Source organism: Lutra lutra, chromosome 8 (genome assembly GCF_902655055.1).
Source record: "Lutra lutra chromosome 8, mLutLut1.2, whole genome shotgun sequence".
Classification (NCBI taxonomy): Eukaryota; Metazoa; Chordata; class Mammalia; order Carnivora; family Mustelidae; genus Lutra; species Lutra lutra.
In genome coordinates this window covers 15,368,095-15,381,029 of record NC_062285.1, presented here as the reverse complement: position 1 = coordinate 15,381,029, position 12,935 = coordinate 15,368,095, and the positions used below count along the sequence as shown (strand labels likewise).

At 36.4% G+C, this 12,935-nt stretch overlaps 1 protein-coding gene and 1 pseudogene across 4 annotated transcripts in view; one reads left to right on the top strand and one right to left on the bottom strand.

The window, feature by feature from the left end:
* ENKUR (enkurin, TRPC channel interacting protein) overlaps positions 1-12,935 on the bottom strand; it is a 29,951-nt gene that overhangs the window by 13,233 nt on the left and 3,783 nt on the right. For 3 of the 4 annotated variants that reach the window (XM_047739966.1, XM_047739965.1, XM_047739963.1), the window contains exons 2-3: positions 5,830-5,975; positions 383-606 (exon numbers count right to left, since the gene is read on the bottom strand). In XM_047739966.1, coding sequence (XP_047595922.1) covers positions 383-606; positions 5,830-5,938 — 333 coding nt within the window. In that variant the 5' untranslated portion in view covers positions 5,939-5,975. Of the gene's footprint in view, positions 1-382; positions 607-5,829; positions 5,978-12,935 lie in introns of all 4 variants that reach the window. The other variant, XM_047739964.1, reaches the window with a different exon arrangement.
* On the top strand, positions 4,378-5,797 carry LOC125106227 (hsc70-interacting protein-like; annotated as a pseudogene).

Genomic DNA, 12,935 nt, shown 5'->3' with positions numbered 1-12,935 from the left:
AAGATATTATAACCTAATGACTAAATCTCAGGACTTTCTGAAAGGTTATTTCTTAGTAATGACTCATAGTAATGACTGTGCTGTTCATGAAATTTCCACCACACTAAAAATTAACATCTTTTAGAGGATGTTTGCTGTAACTGTTAAATATATTAAAAGCTGAAATTAAGGGAAACAACGAGAGTTTTCCTCTACTGGACTACGTGATGCTATTAATTTCAAATTCTCCATAACTTCATCACATTAGATTTGGACCAAACACAGATTGTAGAGGAATAATTTGCCCAGTGAGAGCGCTTTTACTAATAATATGGATAATCATTTTGAACACCATACTTAAATTATTTGCATTTAAGGTCTCATTACTGTATCGCAAGGCTACCTTTTTATTGATGTATTTTGGAACTAGTCCAGAGGTTTCAAGATCGTGCTTGTCTCCAGTTCGTTTGTCAACATAAATTGGCTTAGGCTTTTTAGCCACTCCCATGATGACATCGGCTGCATTGGTATTTATAAAATTTTTTTCACTCTGTATTCCCATGACCGGATGCTCAGTCCTCAGTGGCACGGGAGGCTTTTTGGGCTCATTCCGATCAAACTTTTTTTCTGTTAAACACAACATTTTCTTGTTAATATTAAATTATAAACATTGCTATTCAATATTATTTATAATATCTTGATATTTTATTGCTAGTATATTAGAGGGTTTTTCTTTTTAAAGATTTTATTTATTTGACGGAGACAGACAGCAAGAGGGGGAATACAAGCAGGGCGAGTGGGAGAGGGAGAGGCAGGCTCCCCAGTGAACAGGGATCCTGAAGCGGGGCTCCATCCCAGGACCCTGGGATTGTGACCTGAACTGAAGGCAGACGCTAAATGACTGAGCCACCCAGGGGCCCCCTAAGAGTTTTATTTATAATATATTCAAGTATTTAGGGGAACATCAGTAATCATAAACACCCCAAATTAAGCACAACATAATCATTTAATATATTGAAGAACAGTATCCAAGTCTAAGGGAAGAAGATAAACCCTCCCAATCATCTGCTAGCTAACTAGTATATTTTTACTAGCTAGTGTGAAAATATTTTCTTACAAAGCTATCAGTAATAAATGTTTAGCTTTCTCACTGAAAAAATTTCAAAAAACTTTAGAAGTCTTTTCTAAATACTACCAATATTACTAGTAACTTTTTCTTCAGAGGAAAGTTACTGTCAAGTCACCAATAAGTCAAACTTGATGAAAGTCCAAGAATTATGGATTTTTTTCACTAGAACTCTCATTATCAGGTATGAAGATCATGTAAGAGCTTTGTCCCCAACATGTAGCTTAATGAATAAAAATTAGCAACTCAGCTGAAGTTTCCAGTTCGCTCCTCCGATTGTTCCTCACTTCCTAAAATTACTACTATCCAGAATTCATCTTATTTATTTCTCTCTACCACATTGTCTTCATTAGCAGCAGATGAGACTGGCCATTTCTCACAGACTCTTCAAGGTGACCATTCTGACATCTATTTTAATAGAACCACCTCAAAATGGTTTGTAAGAATGCTAAAATGTAAGAGAATTACAATTTATTTCCAAGAACCGAAGGCAACACCCATCTTGACAAAACTTTACCCACATCTTCACCCCTCACAATTACTAGGTACTTTGCCTTTTTTCATTTCTGCGGTTTGAATTTTTATGAGTTTATGTCACTTTTCTTAGCAGGAAAAAAGATATTATTAAATGTCTAAGGACTGGATTAACCTCTTGTTATGAGCTGAATTGTATGCCTCCCAGCATTCATCTGTTGAAGTCCTAACACCAGTACCAAACACATTTCTGTTTGAGCTATTCAGTCTGTGATACTTTGTTATGGCAGCCTTAGCAAGCCAACACTTCTGATATTAATTTACACACCCAGAAATATCATAAAGGAGTTTATCATAAGTATCATTAATATTTATTCATTAATTAATGCAATATGTTTTTGTTGAGAATTACTATGTCCCCAGTTAATGCTCCAGGAACTGCAGATATAGCAATGAACAAGAGACAAGTCCCTGTTCTCGTGGAGTTTACATTATAGGGGGGAAAGGAAAAAATGCATTTTAATATGTAGACTATAATGTATATATTTGCTTGAATTATATGTAAAATTGTTTACTATCTCTGATCTACCAAAATTGTATCTTCTGATTTATCTATTAATGAGATGTTATGAGCAATGTTAGAAATTGAATGTGGAGTTCCTATAAAGCCTGGAGCAGAGAATAAGGGCTCGTTGTTACAACCCAAAGAGCTTCCTTCAACCAGATACACTCAATCCAATGAAGCTTGCAAAATCTGTTTGCCTAAAAACCCAGTTACTTATCCTCTTGATACTTACATTGAAAATATTTAGAGACCTAATTATGAATTGACAGTGCATGCAAATGTAAATATAAGGAAATCTGTAGCTTTAGAAATGTATATAAGAGGTAAAGCTGAATTCTAAGGAAATGAGGAAGCAGTTTACAAAGACTGATAATTCGTTCTTAGGTGAGTAAGTAGAGTAAATTACAACCCTTGATTGGTTGTGGTTGTCCACTGGATGGCGCCTATCTTTCCCTTATGTCTATTTAAACATCATCTTTTCTCTGGGGGCTGGCAATGGGGTAAGCCTTGGAAAATGGGATGAGGATGTCTTTTCACAAGGTACTTGGGAGTTATGATAATAAATCTGAAAACCAAATGGTTTGTTTTCTTACGGTTATATCAAAGTGGCAATGTCAACACAGCCTTGTTGTCATGCAGACGTTCTAGCAACTGAATTTATAGAAATGTTCATGTATCTGTTAAGTATTGTTCAGTGGGTCTAGCAAATTCCCGTCTTCAAAACTATTGCGTTCAAAATGACAGAATATCCAAAAAGAGACTCGAAGTAGCCTTGGTCTATATTACCTTTAACTCATTGGATTCAACTCTTGCAGCAACCAACCTTCTGGATTATTCATAAGGACAATATTATTTTGTGGGGTTTTTTTTTTCCTGTTATGAGGGGAGAGATAGACTTCTTCCCCTATCCCTTATTTGATATTTAGGTTTTATATAGCTTGGTATTTGTGTTATATAATGTGCTTAACTCTAGAGAGGATGCATGAGAACCCAAGTTATATCATCGAAATTATATCATGGAATTAGTTTATTCCATTTTAAGATTTTCCAGTGTTCTCAAGTGGTTGTGGGTCACAAAATACCAAGCCTCCCCTCAAGAGAGATAATAGAGACTTCTGAAAGACATGAATTTATGCAAGAATGTTGTACTTTTAGATTTGCATTTTCCATCTTTCCTGATAATATCCTCATCCTTTGTCAAGGCATTATGGGTTATGAGGGAGGATTGTGGGATATAAAATATTGCCATAGGGAGAAGTAGTTCACTTTTGTCAAAAGGTACATCCTAGCTGGGCTTGAGATGTTGCATTATTTCCTTGATGCTAACTTTGTGAAAGAGAGAGACTAATTTCCCTCTCCTCTCTATTGTCCTAAAACATCAGGAAAGACACAACCAGGATGGGAAGAAGCTGCTTCCATGCATACATACCTGTCCATTTTCCAGATAGCCCTCTCCCTACTATCTATATATTCTATGACCATGATTAATTACATAATTTGCAAGGCCTAGTTCAAGATGACAACATGGAGCTCCTTGATCAAAAATTAAGAATTTCAAGAGGGCAAAAGCAGAGCATTAAACCAAGCTTCTAAGCACATGGCCCTGTGTGACCACACACATGCCCAAGAAGCTGGCTTTGTCTCCCAGTCGTTCATGACGGCACCTACATTACACCGGACTCATTTACTGTCCAAAAGGTCTTAGAGATCTGGGAGAGTTAAAGCCCATGCCTGATAGTTGCTTCAACTGGTCTAACAGTTGCAATTCTCTTCTCTTGCAGAAAAGACCAGACGGGTTTAGATGCCAGGCTATCCTCTCACTAGAGTTTCAAACTCTTCTTATAATCGTTATTTGTTACTGAAATTGTCTGGCTAGGGACTAAGATGGTGAGGCCTGTGGGGCTGGAGGTGGGGCTTTATTGGATAGTCCAAGCTGTAGGTCAGATGCTTGCACATCACAGGGAAAGTCTATTTGGGGGACGACTTAGTATTCTCCACCTTCTTTTTCCACTACATTCTCTACTTCTACTTTCTTCTAGAATGCCAGATTCTGTTAAATATGAGGTAAACTTCTCACCTATGAGCACTTAATATTCATTGGCGGTAAGATAATTCTAGCTAAATGATCTGTTAGCACTTTTAACATTAAAAAGAATGATAAAGCCCCTTCCACACGATCACGCTGAGTTAGTACCCACGCCTGGAATCGGGTCGCAACCTCAGCCGCGCCTGCCGCCTGCTACTACCTCCGGACCATGGACCCCCGCAAAGTGAGCGAGCTTCGGGCTTTCGTGAAAATGTGTAAGCAGGATCCGAGCGTTCTGCACACCGAGGAAATGCGTTTCCTGCGGGAGTGGGTGGAGAGCATGGGGGGTAAAATACCACCTGCCACTCATAAAACTAAATCAGAAGACAGTATCAAGGAAGAAAAACCAGATAGTAAGAAGGCAGAGGAAAACATAAAGACAGATGAACCATCAAGTGAGGAGAGTGATCTAGAAATTGACAATGAAGGTGTGATTGAACCAGATACCGATGCCCCTCAAGAAATGGGAGATGAAAATGTAGAGATAACCGAGGAAATGATGGATCAGGCAAATGATAAAAAAGTGGCTGCCATTGATGCCCTAAATGATGGTGAACTACAGAAAGCCATTGACTTGTTCACAGATGCCATCAAACTAAATCCTCGCTTGGCCATTCTGTATGCCAAGAGAGCCAGTGTCTTCATCAAATTACAGAAGCCAAATGCTGCCATTCGAGACTGTGACAGAGCTATTGAAATAAATCCTGATTCAGCTCAGCCTTATAAGTGGCGTGGGAAAGCACATAGACTTCTGGGCCATTGGGAAGGAGCAGCACATGATCTTGCCCTTGCTTGTAAACTGGATTATGATGAAGATGCTAGTGCAATGCTGAAAGAAGTTCAACCGAGGGCCCAGAAAATTGCTGAACATCGGAGAAAATATGAGCGAAAACGTGAAGAGTGAGAGATCAAAGAAAGAATAGAAAGGGTTAAGAAGGCTCGGGAAGAACATGAGAGAGCCCAGAGGGAGGAAGACGCCAGACGACAATCAGGAGCTCAGTATGGCTCTTTCCCAGGTGGCTTTCCTGGGGGAATGCCTGGTAATTTTCCTGGAGGAATGCCTGGAATGGCAGGGGGGATGCCTGGAATGGCGGGAATGCCTGGGCTCAATGAAACTCTTAGTGATCCGGAAGATCTTGCCGCCATGCGGGATCCAGAAGTTATGGTGGCCTTCCAGGATGTGGCCCAGAACCCAGCGAGTATGTCAAAATATCAGAGCAACCCAAAGGTTATGAATCTCATTAGTAAATTGTCAGCCAAATTTGGAGGTCAAGCATAATGCCCTTATGACAAATAAAGCCCTTGCTGAAGGAAAAGCAACTTCGATCACCTAATGGATGTCGCAATAATACAAACCAGTGTACCTCCGACCTTCTCATGAAGAAAGCTGGGGTGCTGTGAAGAGAATCCCTACCCCTCTTCTCCCCATGCAACTGAAACATTCTACAATTGTTGCCATTAGGGTATTCATTCAGATAATGTTTTCCTACTAGGAACTACAAACTTTAAACACTTTTTAAACCTTAAAAATATTTAAAAACATATTAAAAGGGTATGTTAGTCCCTAAAAAAAAAAAAAAAAAGAATGATAAAACCTACGAGGTGGTAGAGTTTTTTCCTTTGAATGTTTCTTCAGGAAATCCTTTGGAGAAGGTACTTCAACTTTTGGTGGTCCCATAGTCTTCATTGCAGTTTTATTTTTTTGCATGTCCTCTTTTACAGATGTCTTAAAAATGGATATGTACCTAAAGTTAAAAAAAGAGAGAGAAAAGTTGTAACATTTGTATTTCCAGTAAAAGTGATTTCAAGTTTAAGTTGTACATTTTTAAATATATATAAGTCTATATTCATTCAGAGACAGATGTAAAGTGTAATTATCTGAGCCCTGTCTATCAAACACCATTGATGGAAGCTTCGAGAGGTGCCAGGGTCAAGATTCTAGTATTTCGCTGTTAACATGTGAACATGTGATGTCACCTCTCCCACTCCTGATATTGGTGAACTGTGTCCTCATTCTCTCTGCTGATCAGTTTAGCTAGGCATTTATTTCATTGACCTTGTCATTGTGTTTCTCTAATGTTCACATGTTTTCCATTTCAATGATTTCCACACTTATCTTTGTTATTTCTCCTTATTCTGATTTAATTTGCCCTTTTTGTTTTAGTTTCTTAAGGGGCATGTTTAGGTATTTGACTTTAAACTTACTAGTTTTCTAATAGAAGTATTTAAAACTGTAGAATTCCCTCCAAGCACTGCTTGATAGCTGCATCCCACAAATCTTGATATGCTTATTCTGTCCTTTTCATTCAGCTCAAAATACTTTTTTAATTCTCTTCTGATATCTTCTTTGACTTAAGAGTTTCTTTAGATGTGTTTTGTTTGGTTTCCAAATATTTGGGGATTTTCCAGGTGTCTTTCTGATTTCTAATTAAGTTGTTATGGTTAGAGAATGTATTTTGTACAATTTCAATCCTCTTAAACTTTCTGACCCTTGTATTATGGCACAAAGTATGTTCTATCTTAGTAAATGTTCTATATACCCTCAAAAAGAAAGTGTATTGGCTGTTGCTGGCTGGAATGTTCTGTAAATATCAATCAGGTCAACCTGGTAGTGTTTTCAAGTGTTCTTTTAATTATGGAGAGATGTTGAAATCTCTGACTACAATTGTGGATTTGTTCTTCTTTTAGTTTTATCAATTGTTCCTTCATATATTTTGAAGCTCTGTTTGTAGGTTCATAACATTTAAAATTATTACATCTTCTTGAACTGATCACTTCATCATTATAAAGTCATGTTATTTACTCCTTTAAAACTCTGTACTCTAAAATCTACTCTATCTCATATTAATAAAACCACTTCAGCACTCCTTTGCTCTGTGGCAACACAGTGTTTTTCCATTTGACTTTTTACTTATTTTGTCACTTTATTTTTAAAGGTTTTTTTTTTTTCATGGAGAACACAGAAATTTAATTCTTTCTAAAAAATCTCTTTTATTTGTTTAGACCATTCATATCTGATATAATTTTAAAAACACATTTCTGTTTAAATTTTCCATCTTGCTATTTGTTTTCTACATACCACTTTGTTCATTCTTCTTCTTTTTTATTTTGCCTTATTTTTTACTTTTGTTTGATTTTATTTTGTGGACATTCTAAGGTTTACAATATACATGTTTAACTTACCATAGCCTACCCTCATGTAACATTATACCATGTCACATGCAGTATAAGAACCATACAAAAGAATATTTGCATTTACCCCCCACCTTTCTCCCACTGTTATATTTTACTTCAATGTGTTATAAAACTCATAATTCATTGTGATTATTTTCCCTGTAAAAAGCTAATTATATTTTAAATAAATTTAAAGAGAAAAAATAATTTCTAATGTTTACCATATATTTGCCATTTCCAGTGTTATTTCATTGTGTAAATCCAAATTTCCAATTTATACTTATATGTGCATTAAGCACCTTGTAAGTTCTGTCTTCCATTGTTTCTGATGAGATATTTGCTATCTTTCTTTTTCTATATGTGATATTTCTTTTTCCTTTGGCTGCTTTTAAGGTTTTTCTCTTTATTACTGGTTCTAAGAAATTTGATTGTAATATCCCTTGGTATGGTCTTCTCCTCCACCACCTCCTTCTCCTTCTTTTTTCTTCTTTCTGCTTAGGGCTCATTGTGATTCTTGGATTTGTGGATTTGGAAATTTCATTAACTTTGTCAAATTTTAGCCATTATTCAAATATGTTTTCTGTTTACTCAGCTCTCTCCTCTCCTTCTGCAAGTCTAATTATACTTAATGTTTGGCTGTTGGATGTTGTCTGCAACTCACTGATTCACTGTTTTCCTTTTCAGTTTTTTTCTTTTATTTTGTATTGTTCTATTACTGTCTTCAAATTCAACAATATTTTCTTCAGTGTTTTAACTATTGTTAATCCCATCCAGTGGACAATTTTCATTTTAGAAGTGGTATTCTTTATGTCTAGAAGTTCAATTTTGGTATTTTTTTAATCTTTTTTTATCCTTCCATTTCTCTCTGTATCTTGCTCATGTTTTCCTCTATCTTTTTGAATACATGGAGAATATTTAAAATAGCTTTAATGGTCTTGTCTACTAATTCTCTCATTAATGCCATTTCTTTGTTTGTATTGACTAATTTTCTTTTGGTTATGCATTATATTTCTGGGTCCAGAAGAGCTTTGAGTCTAGTTCTAATTTGGCTCTACTACTGAGGCAATATACTTTTGAGTGCACTACTCAATGCCCTGTGCCTTAGGAGGTATTTCCACTTTGGCTGGTGGGAACTCGAAATTTATCTGACTCCGTTGGTTATTTATAACCAACCTTCCGCTGGTGATTTCTCTGGCCTCCATAGTTTCATTGCATACATGTACTGCCAACCAAAGACTTCAGAAAAATCTTCTTGCATATTTCTATAGCACACACTCTCTCTTTCTCTCTCTCCAGTTCTTTCCTCTCTGGTACCTTATTCTCAGTGCTGTGAATTCTACATGCCTTGACCTCCCCAGACTCTGAACTCTGTCTCCTTTAACTCAAGGAACTGCTGGATTTTGTTTAAATTCTTCTTCCCTGGACTTCGGCCTGGAAACTCTCTAAGAAGATTATTGGGCAATTGTGAGGCTTGTTTCTCTTCTCTTAGGGATGACTGCTCTGTGCTCCCTATTGTCCATTGTCTGAAAACTATTGTTTTACACTTTTCCCCCCTAGTGTTTTAGTTGTTTAAGGTGAGAGGGTAAATTCCACATTTGATTGGAAGCAGAAGTTCAGCTATACCACTTTTAACAACTTATTCTCTTCTTACTTAATGTTGATAAATTTGTTTGAAGAAACATTGAATTGTTTCTTGCTTTTAAAGCCCGTTCCTCAATCTTGAGTTCAATGGCTAGGGATTAATTATGGTCTAAACTGAATGAGTTTATTAGATACCTTCAGAAAATAATGTTCAATCCAAACTTGTGCCTTAAATTTCATATGCAAGTTGGAACTGGCAGATATTACCTCTTAATTAGTAAAATTACTTTCCTTGTGGTAAGAAAAGAGTGTGTATACTCTCAGCTCTTTTTAATTTTCAATCTTGTGATTCAATACATTATTTTGTGAGCTGAAATCTTGCCTGTTTGTTACACAAAACAATACACTTTATGCTATTTGAGTAATTTTTTACTTTTCCAAATTACAAAAATAGAAAAAAAGATGGAAACTAATATAATATACCTTTCCTCCATCTCCTCAATCTATTTTCCAAATAAATTGAGTTTTCTATATTTCTATTTGTGTATGAAATATAACTTGATTTTTAAAACTTAATGTCATCTCTTTCTATATTAGGACATGTAAAGTTTCTTTTCTTTACAAGAGATGAAAAGAAGTGTTATTATTATGGAAGTATGCAAAGACTGGGCAGCCAAATTAAAAATCTGAAAAACAATTTCTAACACTAGTTATAAAACTCTGAGACCATATATTGGAACAATGGGTATTTTAACATAAACTTCATTATACTAAAAGCAAAGACTTTAGAGGTGCCTGGGTAGCTCAGTGGGTTGAGCCTCTGTCTTCGGCTCAGGTCATGGTCTCAGGTTCCTGAGATTGAGCCCTGCGTCAGACCTCTCTACCCAGCAGGAGCCTGCTTCCCCCCCCCCCCCCTCTCTCTGCCTGCCTCTCCGCCTACTTGTGATCTCTCTCTCTCTGTCAAATAAATAAATAAAATCTTTTTAAAAAATAAAAGCAAAGACTTTGGAATATTTTCGACATTCTTTGAATATAAGTTCATTTTAAAGGACTACTGCTTTCCCCAATTGAATTATTGGCTACAAACTGTCAGCAAAGTAGATAAGAATCTCAGGAGAAAATGACTCTGTCATCTAAGATTTCATAATAGTCAAGATTGCTTAGCAAAGTTAGATACATAACTAGACTTTAAACAAAGAGATGTTGCAAAGCCTCAGAAGATGTAGATTTAACAGTATGGAAATTGAATAAAATGAAGGATAGTCCAAAGAGAATGAGGAGCTCTGAAAATGAAATTCTAACTACAGGTCACAGTTAACATCAATGAAAACCAGAAAGCCTTAAAAAAACAGCCAACTAGTGGGTGCTTACACATTAAATATTCCTATTTTTTAAAAACCATGCATCAATGGTGAGTCTGAAGTCAATTTTGGAAAGCATCTAAAAATCCATAGAGAAGCAATGACTAAATGAGCAATATGGAGTTTCAGGTCACTGAAATGAACATCATTTTTAAAAAAGATTATGTGACTCATAAATGAGTCAAGTACCTTAGACATAATATACATCTTTATGTTAGCAAAGCCTCTTATCCTTACTGATAAGGTAGAGACATAGGAATTGATTAATGGATGCATATGGATGACTGATTATACCCGCAAAACGAGTATTGCTATCAGCCTAAAAAGAGGGGTCTTGTAGTCTACTAAAATGCCAAGTACTTGTCCTGTTCAATGGCAGATGGAGATATAAAAGACATACTTACTAGATTTGCAAATGTCACAGAGCTGGGAAGGATGGTTGAGAGAATATACGAAAGACTCAAAGTTCAAAACTGTGTCCATAGATAACAATGAGTTTAGATCAAAAACAATCAGTTACATTAATTATAGTATGGTAGAGACCGACCTTAGTCATAATTTATGTGGAAATTTCAATGTGAGGCAATGGTAGGGAAATGAATGTCAAAATGTTAATGAGTGTATTAATAAAAGTATTGTGCTGCAAGGGAAGAGATAATGGTACCATGGGCTGTCCAGTACATACATGGAATATTATCTTAAATAAAAGGGAAAGACAGAATGATTGGAGACATCAAGTAACTGGAGCCATCAATAGAAGGGTGACAAATTTGGTGAGTATCTTGGAAACCATCTCATGCATTGTGAGCAACTGAAATTTTTAAAATGGATTCATGGCTTCCCATTGACTTTAACGCTGTTATATCTTGAGTCCCAGCTCATTAAGCTCAACTAAAAGAGGATGCCCTTCACCCCATTTTCATTACATATATCCATTTCCTAAGTTCTCATTTAGTTATCTGCATCTCTCATTAGGGTTTCCAATAATATATGACTTTATTGTTAGTCCAAATGTTAATGTTTATACTGTAGTGTCCCAAGGAGGCTGTAACGTCTGAGGTGTGGGAGATCACAATGCAGTCAGTTTTTGAGGGATGCACCTCTTGGTGAAAGCTGGACAGTCATCTTGCTAATCTTGCAAAGAGCTGCAGTGAGCTTTTTTTGAAGCTGAATTTGTAACTCAGTAAAGCAAATAAGTCTTGTAAGTTAATACATTTCTTTTTAATGATTAATTCTTACTATTAGTAAGGGGATTGGGTCAGGGCAAATAGTGTGGTGAGAGGAAGGTGTTAAATGTGTTATGTTCTGTTTTTATATATTGGTAGTTTATATATTGGTGGTTTTATTTATTGGTGGTCTAATTATCAAATTAAAACCTTTTCAGGGTCGTTGTAGTGTAGGTTGTTCTGGATAGTCTCACTCTAACAGACAGAGTTCTTTGGCACCACATTTGGATGCCTTCTATTCCCTTCACCTGAGTTCCTTTTTCCTACTTATTCCTTCAGAGTCAACCATGGAGTTTGTGCTGTTACTTCCAACATTTCCCAAGACATTCTCCAAGGGCAATGTTATACACATAACAGGGTCTCAGTTATTGCTTGCCAAATGAATAAAGATTGTTCCTATGAAATTTCTTGAAAAAATTACTTAGATATAGTAAAGGCACATCTTTTTAATTTACCAGTGAACAAAACACATATCTAATAAAATATCTTAACGTTCAAATTCAGTACTCTATAGAAAATGCAACCTACCAGTGGTTACAAAAAGGAGATTTATCTAGTACAACATACAGGAATTTTTGACCAAAAATTCATTCAGCAATAGTTAATTTGGATCCTCCTCATAAACTCTGCAACTCCATCACATTTTACTTTACATTCCTCTTTCCATGCTCAGTTCGATTTTGAGAAGCTAATGGAAAATAATACAGGTACTACTCTTGTTAAAACTAGATACTCGGGCTGGAAATGGAAAGATTTGCCCACTTGATGATGTTATGCACCCCAAGTAATCACTCAAAGGAAACTTAGAGATTATGTGGATCATTTAGTTCGTTTTACATGTCAGGAAACAAGGGGTGCCTGGGTGGCTCAGTGGGTTAAACCTCTGCCTTCAGCTTGGGTCATGATTCCAGGGTCCTGGGATCGAGTCCTGCGTCGGGCTCTCTGCTTAGTGGGGAGCCTGCTTCCCCCTCTCTCTGCCTGCCTCTCTGCCTGCTTGTGATCTCCTCTCTGCCTGCTTGTGCCTCTCTCTCTCGCTCTGTTAAATAAATAAATAAAATATTTTTTAAAAAAGAAAAGAAAACAAATGAAAATTTATTCATTATTCCCAAACCAATGGGTTTCAGAGCATGCTTTTTAGCCGAGTGCTCTTTCAATGTGGTTTTGACTTGCATCAGCAAAAGAAGGTAAAAAAACAGCAAATATTTCAAGTACTAGGAGGAATAAGATTTTTTGCACTAGTTACCTTCTTTCCTCCCCATAGATTTACATCAGTTCTAAACCCCTACACAGGAGAGTAACTGAGATATTTACTTTGGGGTTAACTTTTTGAAATAATGGGGAAATTGGGGGGTCCTAATACCTA